Here is a 19647-nt window from a genome sequence, read left to right as displayed (position 1 = left end):
TGCCTGTGAACATTTACTGCATGGCGATTTATATTCATGCCTCTTTTCACCGATGCTTAGTTACAGTACACTTGCATATGCAATGTCAGACAAAAAAGAGAAAATTTTAAAATACATCCACATAGTTTGTTTGTATTTACTTATATGTTATCAGATGTCGCCGGCAGATAGCAGGCTGTTTCAACATTTTTTTCGCCAGTCGTATCGCGCCGCGTCGCGCCATTGTGAAGTGTACAGCCAGCGACTTCGCGTTAGATCGGGAGCTATCGCTTCATCGCGTCGCCAGATCGCGCCGCGCCGCGCTATTGTGAAGAGCGCTTTAGGGACTACGACCAAAATCCTCTCCTGATAGTTACCCCTCGGGGACCGCATCTAAACTCCAACTTAAATCTCTTTACATCGTCCCTGGCTGACACCTGTCAAAGAGTTTTTTTTCACAGTTTAAATTTCCCTTTAAAGCAATTAGACGACAAGTCGTTAAATTATCATTATAAAATCAACATTTTGGAATTGAACTTCCCGCCCGATTTTTTTCTTTCAGTAGTTATGGGTACACCCAATAAACAGCGTTACATGTCGTATGGTTTCAGATTCACTGTAAGTGTCGCTCTTCTATACCTCCGTCCGTTATCTTTGGTCTACGCTATTACTATATTTATATTATTCTTTGTGTATGGCACGTGTATTTGTTATTAATAAAATTTCGTATTTGACTAGGTTTGTGAAATATTCAGTAGAAATAATAATTGAGAAAAATTTTAATATTATTGATGGTGCATGTTTTCTTTTTACTTTGTTAATTTTTGTAGTATGGCTTCTGTTCGGAATTGCTTTGGCTTATTTTTTTACTCTGCTTCAATCCTCGTAGTTTAATCTCATGGAATATTTATTTTGGGATTTTTAAAATAGAGTATATTTATGACCAAATTTGTTTTGAAAATTTTTATAAATTCTGTTTCTTAAATAAACGTAATTGCCAAGGAGATAAATGTATATGAGGAAAAGCAAATAAAGTATACAAATTAATTTTATTGTTTCTTAAATTTGTTGTAATCATTTAAGTTAAATATAAATGTATAATTTTGTTATACATACACACACATATGCACACATGTATGAAATAAGTACCTGATATTTTTGGGCATTCACTCTGTTAACTTCTGTGAATTGAGAGTCTAGTCTAGTCAATTTTGTGTGCCTGCAGTACCCTTAATTTGTTTGCATTATGATTTTTTAAGGTAAATATGTACAGTCGCGGTAGATGCCAAAAAAAATGCTAAAAATCTGAAAATACTTTTATTCTGTGCCCTTTCACTTCCTCTTTTCAAATCAACCGGCGGAGGTAAGAAATTCCAAATACTTTAGGAGATATCGAATTTTTAAATTTCATCATATGTAGAGTCGCGGTAGATGCCAAAAAAAATGCTAAAAATCTGAAAATACTTTTATTCTGTGCTCTTTCACTTCCTCTTTTCAAATCAACCGGCGGAGGTAAGAAATTCCAAATACTTTAGGAGATATCGAATTTTTTAATTTTCATCACAATACCTGCGTAGTATGGGGCGATCACCATTGTTTCTTGTCATAGATAATAAGGTTTCTTGTTTACGAGTATCATGTTTCTTATTGGACAATTTTGTCACGTGACTGTTCCGTGATTGGCCAGTATTCAAATGAACCAATATGTGATTATTTATTCCGTGATTGGTCAGTATTCAAATGAACCAATACGTGATTATTTATTCATTTATTGTTCAATACGATGTTTAATTCATCGGTCAACTTCTGCCGTGAACGACTACATTTCCTTATAGTGACAAAGGAAATGTACCCGCCTCCAACTTAGGTGAGTTTTTAACGTTTCTAATTTTAAAGTATTATTTTTTTTTTTTGGATATTGTTGCGCAAGTAATAAGTAAAAAAAATTAGGTAAATCTGTATTGTACGGATTAGCGCCAAAAAAAATCGTACAAATATGAAATAATTTTCATTATATGCTATCTTACGTCCTCTTTTCAGAACCGCCTGCGGAGATTAAAAATTCCAATTACTTTTGGAGATATTGAATTTTTTAATATTCATTTTTTGGCGATTTTTTTTAAAAAAAAAATTTTAAAAATCCGAAAATACCTTTATTCTGTGCTCTTTAACTTCCTCTTTTCATTAAACCCGGCGGAGATCAGAAATTCCAAATACTTTAGGAGATATGGAATTTTTTAATTTTCGTGATGTGCACTGATGCTTTGTTGCTTGTTGCTCCATTGTTGCTTGTTTACAAGTATGATTTTTTTTTTTTTTCGCGACGTAGTTGAACGACTACATCACGTAAAAAGAAAATTACGTGAGTTCCTACTGTTCATCCTTTTTCCCGGTTTGTTACGTCAGGTCAGCTACATTATAAATACTTTAAAAGTAAATTTTAATTTTATTATTTTTAATGTCCGTTCAGTTTCAAAGTATTTATACCGTAGCTGACCTGACCTAATCTACCTTTGTCCCGTTTTGTTAGGTCAGGTCAGTTACATTATAAATACTTAAAACTATACAAGTAAAATTAATTAATATTATTTTTAATTTCCGTTTATTTTGAAGTATTTATCATGTAACTAACCTTACCTAATGGAAAATTTCTGTTATTTAGGCATTCACGCACACACGGCAAAATATAAAATGGCATCTGTTGAATGATTACATAGGGCTTGTATTGCAAAATAAGAACGGCGATATCTCCAAAAGTAATTGGGATTTTTAATCTCCGCAGGCGGTTTTGAAAAGAGGACGTAAAAGAGCAAATAATGAAAGTTATTTCATATTTGTACGATTTTTTTTGGCGCTAATCTGTACAATACAGATTTACCAAAAATTACGTGAGTTGTTGATGTTCATCATTTGTCCGGGTTTTGTTAGGTCAGGTCAGTTACATTATAAATAATTTAAAACTAACGAACCATTAAATTAAATTCACATTATTTTTAATGTTCGCTTAGTTTGAAAGTATTTATAATGTAACTGACCTGACCTAATCGACCATTTTATTTATTACGCATTCACTAACACACGTCAAAATAAAAAATGGCGACGTTCGAAGGGTTAAACGGGTGTTGTATTGCTAAATTAAAAAATTCGATATCTCATAAAGTATTTGGAATTTCTTATCTCCGCCGGTTGATTTGAAAAGAGGAAGTGAAAGAGCATAGAATAACAGTATTTTCGGATTGTTAGCATTTTTTTCCGCATGAATACGCAGGTATTGTGATGAAAATTAAAAAATTCGATATCTCCGAAAGTAGTTGGAATTTCTTATCTCCGCCGGTTGATTTGAAAAGAGGAAGTGAAAGAGCACAGAATAAAAGTGTTTTCGGATTTTTAGCATTTTTTTTTGGCATCTACCGCGACTGTACATATTTACCTTTTTTAAAGAATTTACTGGGTGCCATTTACAATAGTTACTGTAATTTCAGCATTTTGCGTGGTGCACCTTAATGCATGTGCACTCATCGCTATGCAGTCACTGCAGTTTTGTTGTACGGGTAGTTTTTTTTTTGTGTAATATATTTCCAGTTTATAATGATAACGTTTTTATTTTCGATTTGGTTATAATGTCCATAGTTTACTGTAATTACACATATTTTGAGTGGTGCACATTATTGCATTTGTACTCTTTGACTAGCATTAATTACTGCTATGTTGATATTTAAACAATTTTTCATGTTATTATTATTATTTTAATTTATTCAGGTTATGTCTTTTTCTTGTGTGCCAAAATAATTTTTGTGATCGAATTAATGTTGTGGAATAAACTAGTGTTTGTGAACTTCATCCTGTTTGCCTCATGCCTTAACTTGTCAGGCAAAGTCCTGTCTCTTGCAAATGTTCTATGCTAGAATAAAAGACATATTTTGCAATTTGTGGTTTTCCTGTGCTAATTGTGCAGGTCTGTAACTCCATTGGAATTCTTGAGGGCCAGCATCAAGAAGTTTTGCAACTGTTTGTAAATAGATAATTGACAATAAATACACTTCTTATTAAATAAATAATGTTTATATATATATATAAATTGTTCATGCAGTCATTGCTTTTTTTCTTTCCAGATTGTGATGGGAAAGGTCAGTATTGCTAAGAAGCGGCCGACTCCTGATGGATTCCAACCTCGCAAACCTAAGAACTCCAAGAAGTTGAAGCTGAGTCATCCAGAGGCAAGCAGCAAGAAAGAGCAGCTTCCAATAGGAAGCGGCGTTAAGAAACTTAAACACAGCAAGGAAAAGAAGCCTCCAAAAGGAAGCGGCGTTAAACTCAAACGCAACAAGGGAACTGTCTCATCAGCTGGAGAAAGTAGCATTGTCAAAGGTGGTTTGCAGCCCAAAAGAGCTAAATCCAAGCCGTAAGTTACGTTTTTAAGTGCTGTCATTATGTAGTAAAGTTCATTGTGCTTTCTTTAGAACAAGGGCAAGGTTGCTACAGTCATGGGAAACCTGGAAAAGTCAGGGAAATCAAAAATATTTCTGGAATTACTATACGTACTTCCTTACACACTGTTAAAATACATATTACCTATTCAATTTGTTTTAGGAAACATGTTTGTTTTCTCTTGCATTTTGTAACTCTACAAAACACGACCGACAAGACAGCATTTTAACAAACCACAATAGACCTTATCCAGAGTCCCGCAATTTATACTAATCAATAGGCACCGATGTTGCTGTGATGTACATTGAGACAGATACTTTGGCGATTTTTATCACCTAATTGATGAAGAATTTTATAAAAGAAAGTACCATTGCTACCTTCCTGCGTGGTGTGACACGAGTATACGAATATACAAGTGCTTGTTTTTATATAAAATCCATGTGCCACTGCACAACTTTTTGGGGCATGTGCTAGTCTTTGCTTGCTTTTTTTTTTTATGGCTAACTGGATGCATTGTTGGCTTTATTACCGTTTGTAATTTTCTGGGTTTTATATTTATATAATGTAATTTGCATAACATGTTTAATGTGTATTAAATGTTTCAGTAATATGAATGTTATTGGTGGAGGGAGGGGTTATGTTGGGGTGTGTGCACATTAATGGGGCTGGTTTGTATGTGGGAAGAATGGGTGTGCGTTTGTGGGGTTGTGGGAATGGGGTGGAATTATATTGTGAGGGGGGGGGGGGGAGGATTGTGCTAATGTGTGGGAAGGTGTGTGTGTGTATGTGGAGGGTGATATGTATGTAGAGGTGATGCATATGTGTGGGGGTGTGTATGAGCAGGGGCAAGCCAGGGGGGGGGGTTAGGGTTTCAAACCCCCCCCCCCCCAGCGCCAAATGTTTAATTAAATTCTTATTCATCACTCAAACAAATTACATATTAAAATTAATAAAATTTTTACCATTACAATATTTAAATTTAAGTACTGAAAACTGCTAAAATAGCACTAATACGGGGGGGGGGGGGGGGTGACATGCTTCTTAACACCCCCCCATACACAAATCCTGGCTACGCCACGGGGGGGGGGGGGGGGAGCATATGTGTATTTACATTATGTATTTGTAGATACCAATACTGTGTTCAATTTTTCTCTTACAGTGAATTGGCGGGTGGATTACCGTCCGCAACACCCACTACAAAAAAGGAAAAGAAGCAGCGTAATAAAATGTTGATGGAGCAGGCGTCTGTTTTTCTTGGAAATCTGCCCTCGTCGTGGAAGAAGAAAGGCGTCGTGGAGTTCTTCTCGGGGTACGGGCCGGTGAAGCAGCTGACGCTCCTGGCCGCGCCGGCCGCCGACTCCAGGGTGCCCAAGCACGCGGCGGACCTCAAGAAGCAGCTCGGCCCCGGCTGCCCCAGGGTGCTGGGGTTCCTCCTGTTCGACGACAAGCGGTCGGCGACGAAGGCCCTGCAGGCAAACGGTCTCGTGGTGGACGGTCGCAGCGTTCTGGTCGACTCGGCCGCCAAGTACTCAGACATCGGCTACGAGAAAAGGAAAACTGTTTACGTGCACTACATTCCCGACTGTGAGTTATAATATATTTGGTTATTTGCATGTCTGTTGCATAGGGATATATATTTTTTTTTAAATTTTTCCTTATTTCATAGTAAACCAAGTATAATTAGTATTGTATTGAGCAAAAATAATTTTGTTAGTTAGCATTGGTTGTACTATTCTTATAATTCGAAAACAATTGTAGTAAGTTTTGACAGCTTACTTCAACATTTTACATTGGTCATAATAAACACTACAGTTTTGAAATAGAGATTTATATTTTCCTGCCATTTATATAATTTTTTTTTTAATGATTAATGCTTTTACATTTATAATAATTTTTCATGTTGAATATTTTATTTCCACATAGATTATTTAAATGATAGTTTTAAAAAGTGTGTACAACAGGAAAAAAAAAAATGATGTAACAAGCATATACATAGCTTTTTTTTTTTGGTTTCTACGAACATTTATATTAGTTTCACTGGTAGAATTTTTTTTATCCAGAAGAAGCATGTGGTTGACTGAGGTAGATGTGTTCCCGCGCAGTGCCCTCACGTAGCCTGAAGTTCCCGCTACCACCGAGACACGTATCACAGTCTCACTGCATGCGCGTGCTTCTCGTTTTCACGTGCATGGGAACCGTAGCCAAGTGGTCATAGTGGAACCTCGTACATGCTCCACTGTGTGCATGCACGTGTCCAGAACTGTAGCATTGTTGTGCAGGGCTCACGCATCTTAATACGTGTAAGAATAGTGTAGTTGCCCCTTAGCCACAGTTTCATGAAGGATACGCCATTGTGGTGCACACAGCCATTTTCATGGATTTGACAGGACTATATTTAATTCTTCCATTTACTTTATTCTGTAGTTAGTATTGATTTTTTTTTTTACATGATAACGTCTTATAAATCGATGAACGCCGGCTGCAATCACGAAAAAGCATGACTCATCGTCACATTCCCGCCTGAGCCGAGCGTGCGAGAAAATCTTTTATAATATCAAACAGTTTAATGCGGACTTTTTAAAAGCAGCAATTTAAAAAATTTGATTTATCTGTCCAATTTCATCATTTCAAATTCACAATTTGTTGACATTGATTTGATTTCAGTTTATTTCTATAACTAATTGTTCGTGATTATATTTAAACAAATTATTTAAATGAAATTTTCAAAAACTGTAAATAATATTTGATAATTAAAAAGAATGCAGTTTTTCGTCAATGTTTTCATATGACGTTATTATGTAAAATTATTGTCCGTAAACCGACTTTACAGACAACCCCATACACACACACACACACAGAGATATATATATATATATATATATATATATATATATATATATATATTAAAATACACATACATATATATGTAAAAGTGTTATTATTTCCTAGCAGTAAACAAATTATTTAAGGTTGTATTAGTTTGAGGTATTCTAATGTGTGTGTTGTGTCATAATGAAATGTTCAATTTCAGCTGCTACCGAAAGTGACCTTCGGTTCGTGTTCAAGAGATGCGGTGCTGTTGAGAGTGTGCATATCATTGAAGGCAAAACTCATGCTGGAACAAGGATGGCAAGTGTACATTTTGAGGTACAAGTCTTTAAATTTCTTTCAAGTCAAATTTAAGTTTTTTGTAGCATCTAAGTTGTTCAGTAATAGAAATATTCTGAACTTACTACCAAGATCAAAAAAATTCATGACAAAAAATTAATGTGTTGTTAATTTTTATTTAATAATGGCAATAAACTTTGAATATGCAAACTCTTTGCCAAATTTTTAGATAAAATTAGTTTTCAAAACCATTTTTAAAGTACTCCCACCCCTTGAAGTGACATTAAATTTTCACGGTTTTGAAGTAAATATGCCTATAAATTACGGCATGATTTGAAGTAGCGTGATCATAGACTGGAACTAGCACATTTTTTTCCCCTTATTTTTTTTTTTTCCGTGTACGCACAATGGCAACAGCACTTGTGCAACATTAAATACAATGCAACGAATTACTAATGTTGGTGAATCAACAAACAATTTTTTCTTTCCTCAATAGCTATTCATTTCCTTCGTTGCATATTTATTTCTGACGACTGGAGAAACCATTTAGTTTGTTATTTTTTTGTAAATCCCATTAGAATTGAATTACATCTCCTATATATTTTGTAATTTAGAAATGAGGTTGGAGCCTCTTACATTGTTATGCCCAAGCCCTTTTATGTAAACAATGCAGTCCGTGAATTTTTTTTTTTTAATTTAATTTTTGTTTTCATGGTTTCAAAATGAGTAGGAGATGTATTATTTCTGGAATGCCACATCACAAAATATTTGGCTACCAAAATAAAGTGTTCACTGTTTTTATTTTTGTCTGATAATAGCTGATTTATATTATGAAAGTTTCTATCTAGCAGGTGGGTCCAAAATTACTTCTAAAAACTTCATCTAAGTCTCGGCAATTAGAGCCCCCCCCCCGTGTCGACCGATTAAAATTTCTGCACATGTCGTGTGACAGCAGGGCTGTAACCAGCTTGGTGGCAGTTATTCACTGCAAAGGGCATCCTCAACATTAATGTGTATCAAGTATCATGTATCATGTGTTTGCACGTGTACCTAACAATCTACAGACATTGTGTCCGTCAGGAGCGATGGAGACAAAGCAAATCTGTGTCATTGGTCCAAAATTTATATTTCTTCTGTGTCTTATGGTATCTTTAATTATTACCGTTAACAGATTATTGATATAATATTTTTTTTTTTTTTTAATAGCAATTTGAAGCAGCAAATTTGGCTTTAAAATGGAATGGAAAGATATTCAAAGACAGAAAGTTACTCATAGCACGTGACAACATGTGGACAAGTTTCAGACTGAATAAAATAAAGAAAAGACTGCGAAATGAAGCTAAAAAAAATGGTCAGGCAACAGAGGTACCTCAAGAGACCAATCTCCAAGCGACAACTGTCTCCGAGACCAAGAAACTGAATAAGGTGAGAGGATAACTTCAATTTGCAATTTACTGTTTAATGCAGAATTGTTGACCAATAGGAAGGTGAAGTTCCTGCTGTGCTGCATTCTTAGAACTTAATTTTCATTGGTTTTCGGTTGATGCATGTACACTGTAGCCCAAGCCAAACTCTGTAGGGCTTGACCACAGATTGTTCCGACCTTACGGCCGGCGTTCTCGCGTTCCCCTCCCACATGTGCGCCCTATCAGGTTAGGGTGGGAGAAGCGTTCCAGTTCTCTAGATTAAACATTCCACAGCTTTTAAGTCACAGAACTGTGAGGGATCGCTCCCTATTGTTGATCGGGAGGGTATTGGTGCTTCGGCAACGACCAGCGACTGGGGCCACCAACCCAGCATAGTCACCGCCTCAGCCCCTTTACCTCGCTCAGCTGACCAGACAGTTGGCTGTGTCCTGAGCCCTTAAGACTTCATCAGCACTGCTGGCGCCTTCCCCGATCTCCCACATCATGCTGGGACCCCTCAAAACACCCAGTGAACCCGTAGGGCTTGACCACAATGTGAACACCCGGCCAGAAGCATCACTGCCAAGTATGCGCACAAATTTACTTAGCTTTTGCCGACTCTGTACCCTTGTTAACCCGCTGTTCCTTACCACACTGGATGTTCCCGAACTTAGATTCAGATGAGAAACAAAATGTAAGAGGCAAGTTGAAATGTTATTATGAATTTTTTTCAAAGTTATTTTTATTCACCTTAAAAATGTTTATTATTTTGTGTACTTTTTAAGCTTAAGCATCGCAATGATACACAAAAACAAATTGTACAAAAAAACCAAGCCAAATTTCTATACATAATGATAATTGTCCTATTTTAAAGGTTCTTTAAGAGATTTTAAAAAAAGCAATAAAACTGTTCTATTTATGTACCTGCTATTATAAAATTCAGGTTTGTCACCTAAATATTACATTAATTGATATCATGGTTTTTAATATCTCACTATTTAAATATATAAATATATTACATCCAGGTTTTCTACAAACCATTAAAACAGACTCGAAATTTGTCTTGCGCTAGACAAGACTTGGATCGTTTCTTAAGCTTTTCATGAACATGTCCTTGCTAAGTCCGTTTGACGTATCTTTAGGGGGAGTTTCATTTTAAACTGCGCAGAATATAGTTTCTGTTCTACCCAGTGCTTTGAATATAAGTAGCGTAACAACCTATTTCGGACGACGCTTCTTCAAAAACTAAACTCGGTGCCAAAGTCCCAGTTGAATGGAGCAAACACATTTTGTTAGCTCCGTTATAATAGAGGGCTCGACACTTACTTTCGATGTAGATTCTTTTACAAATTTTGGCCAACCTTCATCTATTTCCTAAAAAAAACTCAGTATTTTAATCTGCTGAGTAAAAGTTGTAGCTCGTTGAGGTCGTCGGAAATGCGCGCCGTGACACGTAGCAACCAGGCGTGGCCTCTTGTTCAATAACGACTCAGTCCCAGCGTCCCTCTCACGAAACAAACCACTCAAGCGCTCACAGTCGAGTCTCTTTGCCGAATGCCGGTGCACTCACACTCCCCTACTTCCATACGTCATCACCATCTACCCTGTTCTCTCTTCTGCTGTCTCGCCGTACACCTCAATAACGTATTTTTTCTTCAAAGATCCCCGTCTCATTTGTTTCTGGCAACTCTGGTAACTATAATATAGTTTAAAATTATCTTTCAAAAAATTATTATTACCATACTAAAATAATAAAAGTTTTATATCTAACATTTTGGTATTTTTGTTGGACAGTAATTACCAACGTAAGGTTTATATTTTTCAAACTTGCTTGCTCTCATAAGTAATTAGTAAATTAAAAAAAATATTATACAAATGAATACCTCTTAACTTAAGGTATGTATATGTATTACAAACCTACCCCCTCCCCCTCCGTCCTCCACCACCAATCTCCTAAAATATATATTTTTTTGATCAATAAATGGAAAGATTTTGAAAGTAAACAGTTGGGAAAGTGTTTCTATTCACCCCTTTCTCCCCCTCTATCAAATGAAATTCTCCATAAGCTTTAGACTGAGCCTGATAATATATGTACTGTTTGCAAGAAAATCTAACATTCTTTAAAGTAAAACATTAATACTGCTTAAAAAAATTGGTGCATCTACTTATGTGTGCATGTTAGAAGTTATACTTACTTGGAATAGTTTTGAAAAAACTAACTTTAATTTTGCATCAAAATAATTAATAGAAATATTATTGTGTATGGACTTAAATAAAAATTAAGTTACGTAAAGTTCCAAAAAGTAAACATTAACATATTGTATGAATAAACATTAATTTTTATTGTTTTAATGTCAAATAAAATATTGCTTTATCGATGGTTATGAAATGCTTGTATTATTTAGAACCGCAGCGCTGAGACGTTGGCTCGGAAAGTGAATGGAGTGCAGATGAAAGGTGGGAGGTCACAAATTTCTGATCGCCCCACCGGCGTTAAGAAGAGAAAGAAGGAGGCCAAACAAAATGGAATCCAAGGTGGGATTGCAGAAGTCAGCCAGAGCGCAGGAAAGCTGAAGAAGCAGGTAAAGAAGGCTACAAGCACTGGCCAGCTGGAAACTGTACAGCAGGTGGAACCCTCTTCGAGAGCCAAGAAAGCCAAGTTGCAAGGAAAAATAATTTCTGCAGGAAAAACACTAAAAGAGGTAAGAGAATAGCTTAAATGTGAATTATGCTATATTGTAGGTGTTGTTTGTGCTCATGTAATTTTTATTATTTAATTTAAGAAGAATGTCGACCTCCACCATCACAGACTTTTAATATATCCAGCCAATTGCAGGTCAAATTAGTTAATGCAATCTGTTTATGGCCCAGTGCTTTATTTTAATATTTTTGTTTTAGTTTCCTAAAGTGAACATTTTCTGACCAGTGGGACCAACTGTGTAAGCTTGGGATATTGTATTTATTTTTGAGAGTGAGACTGACTCATTAGAACACTAGAACTCACATACCTTTACAGATAGTTCATGTTCATACGTGAAAACTAATCTCCATTGGATTGTATACAAAACGGGTTTGTCAATGTGGTAAAACCCAATACTTGTCAAGAGATTTCACTGTGAGAAATGTTAACCCTATCAGAAAGCATTTGTATCCTGTGTGAAAATTGGGAAATGTTTGACATTTTAAACACATTTTTTGCTTAAAGGTTGTACCGTGTTTTCTCGCATAATCGTAGCACATTTTATTCTAAAATCAAGTTTGAAAAGTAAGGGTGCGACGATTATGCGTATATGTGGGAAAAAAAATTTTTTTGTTAAAGTATTCATAAAAACAAAGCCCATTCATGAAAAGTACGTTTATTTACAAAGTAAAGCATAAAAGAGCACGCCAAACAATTTAATTTAATAAGTCATGCTCATGCAACAAAAACTGTTCTTCAACTTTAAATAGAAAAACAAACTTTAAATAGAAAAACAAAATCTGCGATCCAAATGCAAGCCGAACAAACGCGTTACTCTGTTTTTTTATTCAAATTTTGAGGCTCTAAAATATGGGTGCGACGATTACGTGCGTGCGACGATTATGCGATAAAAGAGGGTAATCAATTCTCATATGTGTTTCAATGATTTGCCAGATTCATGCATGGCCACCATTTTTTGGAGTTAGCAGCCATGATTAGTTTAGTGCTGAATTCTGTCTAACTCCAACAGCATTATCAAATCTTACTCAAATTTATTATTCAAAATGATTTTTTTATTTTACTATTTCAGAAAGTAAGTTGTTTGATAATAGCTTTAGTAGAGAAAAGAAGTACTGCACATGTTGAGTAAAAGTTGTTTATACTAATCTGACAGTGATACTGTCTGTTATTGTACAAGGTTCGATTTTCAATAGTCTTTTCTTCAACACTGTCAATTACTACCTTTGTGTAACTAGGGGATATTTTGTACTTCACTTGTAATTAATTGTTTTAACATTATTCTGTACATTAATGCAAGTGCTGCCATATGATTGCAAACAGCTTGCCTCAAAAATGACACAGACCTTAAGTGTCATACCAAAGATACTTGCTGAAATTTTCAAATGTTATTCTCTATTTAATGTCGTAAGAACTTTTTTTTTAGTCACAAATAAACTTGCAAATTTTTGACTTAAAAATAAGACCCAAATCAACATGTAGGCAAGTGTTTAGGTATGTTGAAAAGGCTTTGTGAATTGTTGGCTTCCTATAACTGAATTTTTTTTGTATTGTTTATACTTTTTTTTTATATCTAAGTATTATTAAATATTGTTACATAATGCTTAAAATTTTTGTTGCAGAAAAAGAAGAAAATCAAAGAACTGCAAAAAAAGAAGCTTTCAATTGGGAAACTTGCTGGAGGACTTACGAAAAAAAAATCAATTTAAGCTGCTGTTAACAATTGTTCATATTTTAAATAAAGAGAAATGTTACAACTGCCATGCCAGAATACAAAACAAACACAAACATTAAAAAAAATACCTATGTCATTGTTTTTAAAATAAAAGTGGTTATGAAAGTTTGGGTTTCTCTTATTAAAGTTACATGTTACGAATTCACGAGATATTCAGTTACTCTTTAGAGGGGTCTGAGAAAGGGTTTTAAACGGCAGTTCCGTAAACATGGAGTTTGATGATATGTGACAGTCATAATTTTTAGAATATTGTATTCCCATAAAAAATTATCAATATTAACAACATTTTCACTGCATGTAAATTAAACAGTTTAAATCATTTGTAATGCTGGTGTGGCACAAGATACCTAATTACTTACTTTTTTACATGCGCAATTCATAATAACTTTAGTTTCACATTTATTACATCTTAAATCGCCCATGTGATCTTTGCCATTTTAAATATTCATTGTGACAGCAACAAATGTCATTTCTGTTTTTGCTAAGCACAATTTTGTTTGGCTGGTTGCCTCCAACATATTTTATAACCTGTTCTATATGCGAAATATCATATGGGAACTCGAGTAATAATCCAGTGTGTCAAATAAACAAGGTTAAGCTAGTGATGCATCCTGTGATCACAACCTTCCAACTTTATTTGACACAAAATATTATAAGGTGGAAGCTAAAGTTTAACAGTGTGAAATGGCCTTTAAATCATTTAAAAAAAAAAAAAAAAAAAAAAAAAAACTGTTCAGACATGTCAATGATGGGGTGACATGACTAATTAGTGTCTTATCATCTGCCCTAGATGCATTTTTTCAGCACAGGGCAATGTTGAGTGATTGGGACAAATTTTTTGGCCCATGCTTGTAACATTGAGCATGATTTACAAGTTATCATGGCCAAAGTCTGTGTCCACACTTACTGAGAATACCACCGCACCTAGTACACCCTGCCAATACGAGAACGGGGCATTGAGGTCATATGAAAACTCACCGCATACTTTGTGAAACACACTGGGAACACAGGACGAGGCAGTTTCACATGGAGGCCATCATGATGGAACCAGAAGTCGGGAACGGCCAAAAAATTGGAGAAGTGAACGGCTGCTAGGGGCAGGACCACCCGTGTGCCTGCAGTGTCCTAACATCCAGTATCACTGGCCCAAGGATTGCCTCACGCTCGCCTCACAACCCCCGAGTGAATAGAAGCCGGGAAATGAGTAATGGAGGATGACAGGTGGGCAGTCCCTCACCTCCTGTACATGAACCTTCAGAGTGCCTTGGGATGCATCGGTGCAGCAGACGATGGCCCAGGAATCATCCGTGATGCCAGCTCCATGCCCCACGTCGAGCCCTGGTGAGGTTGCAGCTGCTGAGCCACAGGCGGCAAGCATCGGTCTCCTGGGTACTGAGTCGAGGAACCTGGTCCAATGCTGCTTGGAGGGCGTTGATTGAAACAGCAACCATCCTGGAGCACCTGGTTTCCTGCCGTACTGATGTGCAATAGGAGACTTTTACAAGCATGACAGTGCGTTATGCGAATACCACAATCAGGGCCGGTGCAAGGTAAATTGGTGCCCTAGGCGAAAAACCTTTATTGCCCCCCCCCCCCCCCCCCCGGACACCCCAAAAAAAATTGACCACGCCTCAAAATACATCACGCAAGCCTAATATTCTGTCAACAATCAAATATAAGCAGGCGCTTGTGTTTTTTTTTTTTTATATACTTATTTCAAATCATAAGCAGGTCACCGTGGACTTTAAATAATTACTTATATCAATATAAACATTCCAAACTGTTACAAAAACCCATTTTCATATAGTTTCAATAATCGTTAAACATATTATATCAGCTGTTAAGTGTCGTGCTGCGCCGCCCCCAGCTACTTGGTGCCCTATGCGGTTGCCTAGATCGCCTATATGGACGCGCCGGCCCTGACCACAATCCAGATTAGGGATGCATTTAGTACTACCACTGCCCTTTTGTTCTTTGGCTGCTTGGAAATCTGATCCTCAGGGTGCCGTGGCTGATCCAGGATGATGCCTTAACCAAAGTCTGGGTAGGAATGATGCACCTAGGAACCAACAGACGGCACACAGTGTACACCCTGGGATCTCCTCAGCAACCAGCTCCTGAGGTTTGAGTTTCATTGTTCCAGATCAAAAATGATGTTCCACAGGAGCAGCAAGTTTGGATAGATTCAGTATTGCGGCAACAGCCATTGGATGTTCGCAGCAATAGACATGTACCGTATGATAGTGGCCGAGCATGCTAGCCCTACTGTTCCCCACAAACTCATGTGTGAGAAACCTTCTAGATTCGGACACTTAGAGAAATAGGGAATCTGGGGGCTAGTAAAGGAAATGTTGAATGATTTCATTATAGAACCAAGCGAATCTCCTGTACTTATGTATTGTCATCACAAAAAAAAAGTGGCTTATTTTGTTTCTGTATCATATTTAAACCAATAAAGTAAGACACAATATTTGCATCTCTTCGCCCTTAGACAATCAGCATTCTGATCACTGTAGCTAGGCTAAGGGATGCCAAGGTGTTTTATTCTAACAATGTAAAAGCAGGGTATTGGCAAGTACAAGTCAGACTGACAGACCTGCAAAAAACAGCATTCACCACCCTGGGTGAAGGGTTTAGAGTTCAGGGCCATACCATTCTGGCTCGATTCCCCGGGTACATCCTAGGCTTTTATGGTGCTGGTGTTGGATGATTACATTGGCCAATTTTCAGCTGCATACAAGGACAGTATGATATACATTCATATTGTTACTCTTGTCTCTGGGACATGCATATACACCAATTGGTGCTGGTTATCGAGTAGCTGGCCAATCATGAATTCACTTGTAATCCTAAAAGGTGCCACATCAAAGCCACAGAGCTCAAGTACTTGGGTCACCTGGTGAGTGCCTAAGGCACCATCTCAGTCTGCAACATATGAAACACACTACAGAAGCCATTCTCTTAAGATAAGGAAACAAATGTCAAAAGTTTGTGTGTCTGATGAACTGGTTAAGATTGTACATTCCATACCTACTTTTCAACAGTGATATCCTTTCTGGCACCTAAGTCACAGTATCGGAGGACTAAGGAGTCTCAGACTTAATTTAAAAGGATCAAGGAATTGTTCAGGTAGTGCAACATTTTGTCTCAGCTGCGGTCTGACTGTCAGGTGTATGTGCAGACTGACATCAACCAGGAGGGCTGTGGGGTGTTCTATAAGTACAATGATTTAAGGGAGCACAGGATCATTGAATACAGGAGTGCCAAATTCAGTCCTGTGAATGAGTAAGAATGCCTTGCGGTGGTCTAGATGCAGAACCGAAATCGTCCCCACCTCGAGGGACCATTTTCACAGTGCGCACTGTCAATCATTGTTATAGATAGTTGGGGATGGTACAGGATAGTGACACGGGTCTGGCTATCTCTCCCTGATTGATCTGATATGGATTTTTGCCCGGGGCCCCAACTAGTGTGTGATATTGGCCACGTGACTAGACAGCGAATCTTTCCCAGCAGGAGCTCCTCGAGCTGCAGGTCCCTGGGATGCCCTACTTAATGAGTAAAAGATGGTTTGGTATGTTAGGGTTATGACAAGTTAAAAGAACTCTTTACATGTCCTGATAACTAGCCTGTATTGAATGGAACCTGAAGGCTCGTCACAGCGCAGCAAATTCTGTCAACATACAGAATGTGTCTCTGGCATGAGGGATTAGAATCACACATAAAGCTGAATGGTAGAGTGCAATGCGGTGTAGTGCACAGAAGACTAAGTACTTATCAATGAAACAATAAGGTAGAGAATGGCAGTTTGACACATTTCACAGTTCCTGAAACAAGGTGCCCTGATAAAGGGTCACATGGTTTCACAACCACTGTATTAATCATTGCAGTTCCCACATACCCGGAACACTGCATAGGGTGAAGGATCCTCGAATACAGATTAAACTAACTATGTAGTCCGAACGGTTTTCTTTGAATACCAGTCTAGATGTTGAATATGCTACACCTGTTTTCTAACCATATTTCCAGTGCACAATATGACATGGCCAAGCCCTTATTTTAAGGCAACGATTTTGGTGTCCAATCCATTGCTGTTCTGTTGACCAAATTCCACGCATTCTTAGAGCTCACATTTTCGTTTATTTCGTACAGATAGCTGAACCACATCTGTCACCATTAACTCTTTGAGGGGCGGAAAATATTTGGTTACAAATTTATACATTTCTAAGTTTTCGTATTTAGTATTATGCTTAAGTAGTGTGTAGAAATTATTAAAAAAAATATCTGCTTAATTTTGTTGGAAATATTGATTATTATATGGTGGTTAGTTGTGCTAACCACCGCCCATTAATTAAATACGCACAACAAAACATAGGTTATGTATAAACAAGCAAACAAACAGAATTTACACAAAAATAAACCTATAAGAGGTTACTTTACATTGTCATCAATAAGACGTCCAAAAGAAATTCTTCTTCAACAAAAGTTATACAATAAACAAAAAAAATAGCATCATGCAGAACAAAATATTTACAAAGTAATTGCACCCTGGATTATTTCGAATGAAAGTCTTTGAAACACATTTTGTCCTTCTTCAGGCAAAGTGCCACTCCACAGGTTCATTAGGTCATCTGTAAACAATTGTGAAAAAATTTTCATGGTGTTGGATCGACAATATCTTTTATTTTTTGGGCCACGCCACACTCCTCTTTGAAAACTTGGGACACTGACACCAAAGTTGCGTTAGCCTTGTCCCATACTGGAGTAGGAACAACTCGAGTTTGGATACCAGGCCTATGTCTGGACGGAACATCGTTCTGATTTGCCAAGGATGAAGTGCCAGGGACTTCAGTTGATACAGCTGGCATTCTACATTTGTTCCTATACCTTGAACATTTTTCAGTTGAAGACTCTGGTTCTGAAGTTTGTATCTTTTTATAAGTGACAGCATTCTCCTCATCGCTAGAATCAATTACAAATTGTTTCAGGTTATGATCTGTTACCTTGTCAGTCGGGAAGAAACTCAGGGTCCACATTGGAATCATAGTCATCACCCGACGAAACACTTTCACTTCCTGACGGTATTTCGGCTTCATCACATGAATCGTGAGGATCTTCTAACAGTTTACAATAATTGTGATCCATATTTAGAAAGTATGAATCACACAAACATGACGACAATGTTATTTACAATGGAAAATAAACTAAACATGAAAGCACTGACACACGAGAGAAAGGGGTTAGTTTGCTACTAGATGGGCGGTGGTTACCGACAGAGACCACCAAATAAACGCAATTTCGCAAAAACAACAGATAATAAATATATATCGTAATATTATGCACAAAACTACACACCCCAGAGAACACTTTCAAACTAGTCTGTTTGTAAACACAAGTCGTACAATAATATTTCGTTGCTATCCAAACAGCTGGCATAGAAGACGTCAATGTCAAGAATGTAATACATGTAAAGAAATTTAACTTCCATAGATATTGATAAATATTACCGGCGTGACATCTGTTTAACATTCCTTTAAGTAGTTAACGTGGTTAGTGACGAAAACCACCGCCCCACATAGAATAAAAAATTAAATTCGTGGTGGTTTGAGACTTTATGATAACGAAACTATCCTGGAATACATTTTGTACATTTTAATGGTAATAAAAACAAATAATTGTACATTTAAAAGTTTCATAAGAATAATAAAATTACACAATTTAATTCGCATTATATTGCGATATTTGGTAAGTATAGCAAAAGTATCGATGGTTGTTAAACGTATGCTAGAAACCATTGAAATAAATTTTTGGCATTGTACAGCACACGGTTTATTAAAATAGTTGATTTTTCGTTAACTTACAGGAATTTGGTTTGACATTTTCTCTAATACGGTATGCAAGTATAATTTAGGGTGTGTTCCAATAACGAATTGGAAATACCCAATTGACTTGTAATACCGCGTTGAAATCCCGATATTGTTATACTCTTTTGCCTTTGTTTAGAAAAATACATAGAGGTGTAAAAGTAACGAAAAAATGTGTACCCGTATGTATTCGTTACTATAACAATTAGTACTCGTTACTTTCGTATCGTTACTCGTTACTTCTGATACCGCATGACATGGCACATGCTATGTTATGTAACAGCATCGAATCGAGTCGTATTTCGTACGCGTACAGTATGACGTCGCGTAAATAAAAATAAATCGAATATAAACAATTAAAAATATTTGTAATTAACAGCTTTTGTTAACCAAGAAACAATTAACTCTCATTAGAGCGGCTTTATTATA

The 19647-nt window shown here is 36.7% G+C and overlaps 1 protein-coding gene across 1 annotated transcript; it reads left to right on the top strand.

Annotated features, from left to right (window-relative positions):
• The first annotated feature begins 616 nt into the window (after nt 1-616).
• Nucleotides 617-13462, top strand: LOC134538232 (RNA-binding protein 34-like). The gene is made up of 7 exons (XM_063379376.1): nt 617-717; nt 4092-4381; nt 5567-5991; nt 7439-7554; nt 8722-8940; nt 11327-11623; nt 13242-13462. Exons 2-7 carry the CDS (start codon nt 4098-4100, stop codon nt 13326-13328), a joined length of 1428 nt encoding a protein of 475 aa, XP_063235446.1. The 5' UTR covers nt 617-717; nt 4092-4097; the 3' UTR covers nt 13329-13462.
• The last annotated feature ends 6185 nt before the right edge of the window (nt 13463-19647 follow it).

Source organism: Bacillus rossius, chromosome 13, assembly GCF_032445375.1.
Source record: "Bacillus rossius redtenbacheri isolate Brsri chromosome 13, Brsri_v3, whole genome shotgun sequence".
NCBI classification, from domain to species: domain Eukaryota; kingdom Metazoa; phylum Arthropoda; class Insecta; order Phasmatodea; family Bacillidae; genus Bacillus; species Bacillus rossius.
This window is presented reverse-complemented; position numbering and strand designations above follow the sequence as displayed.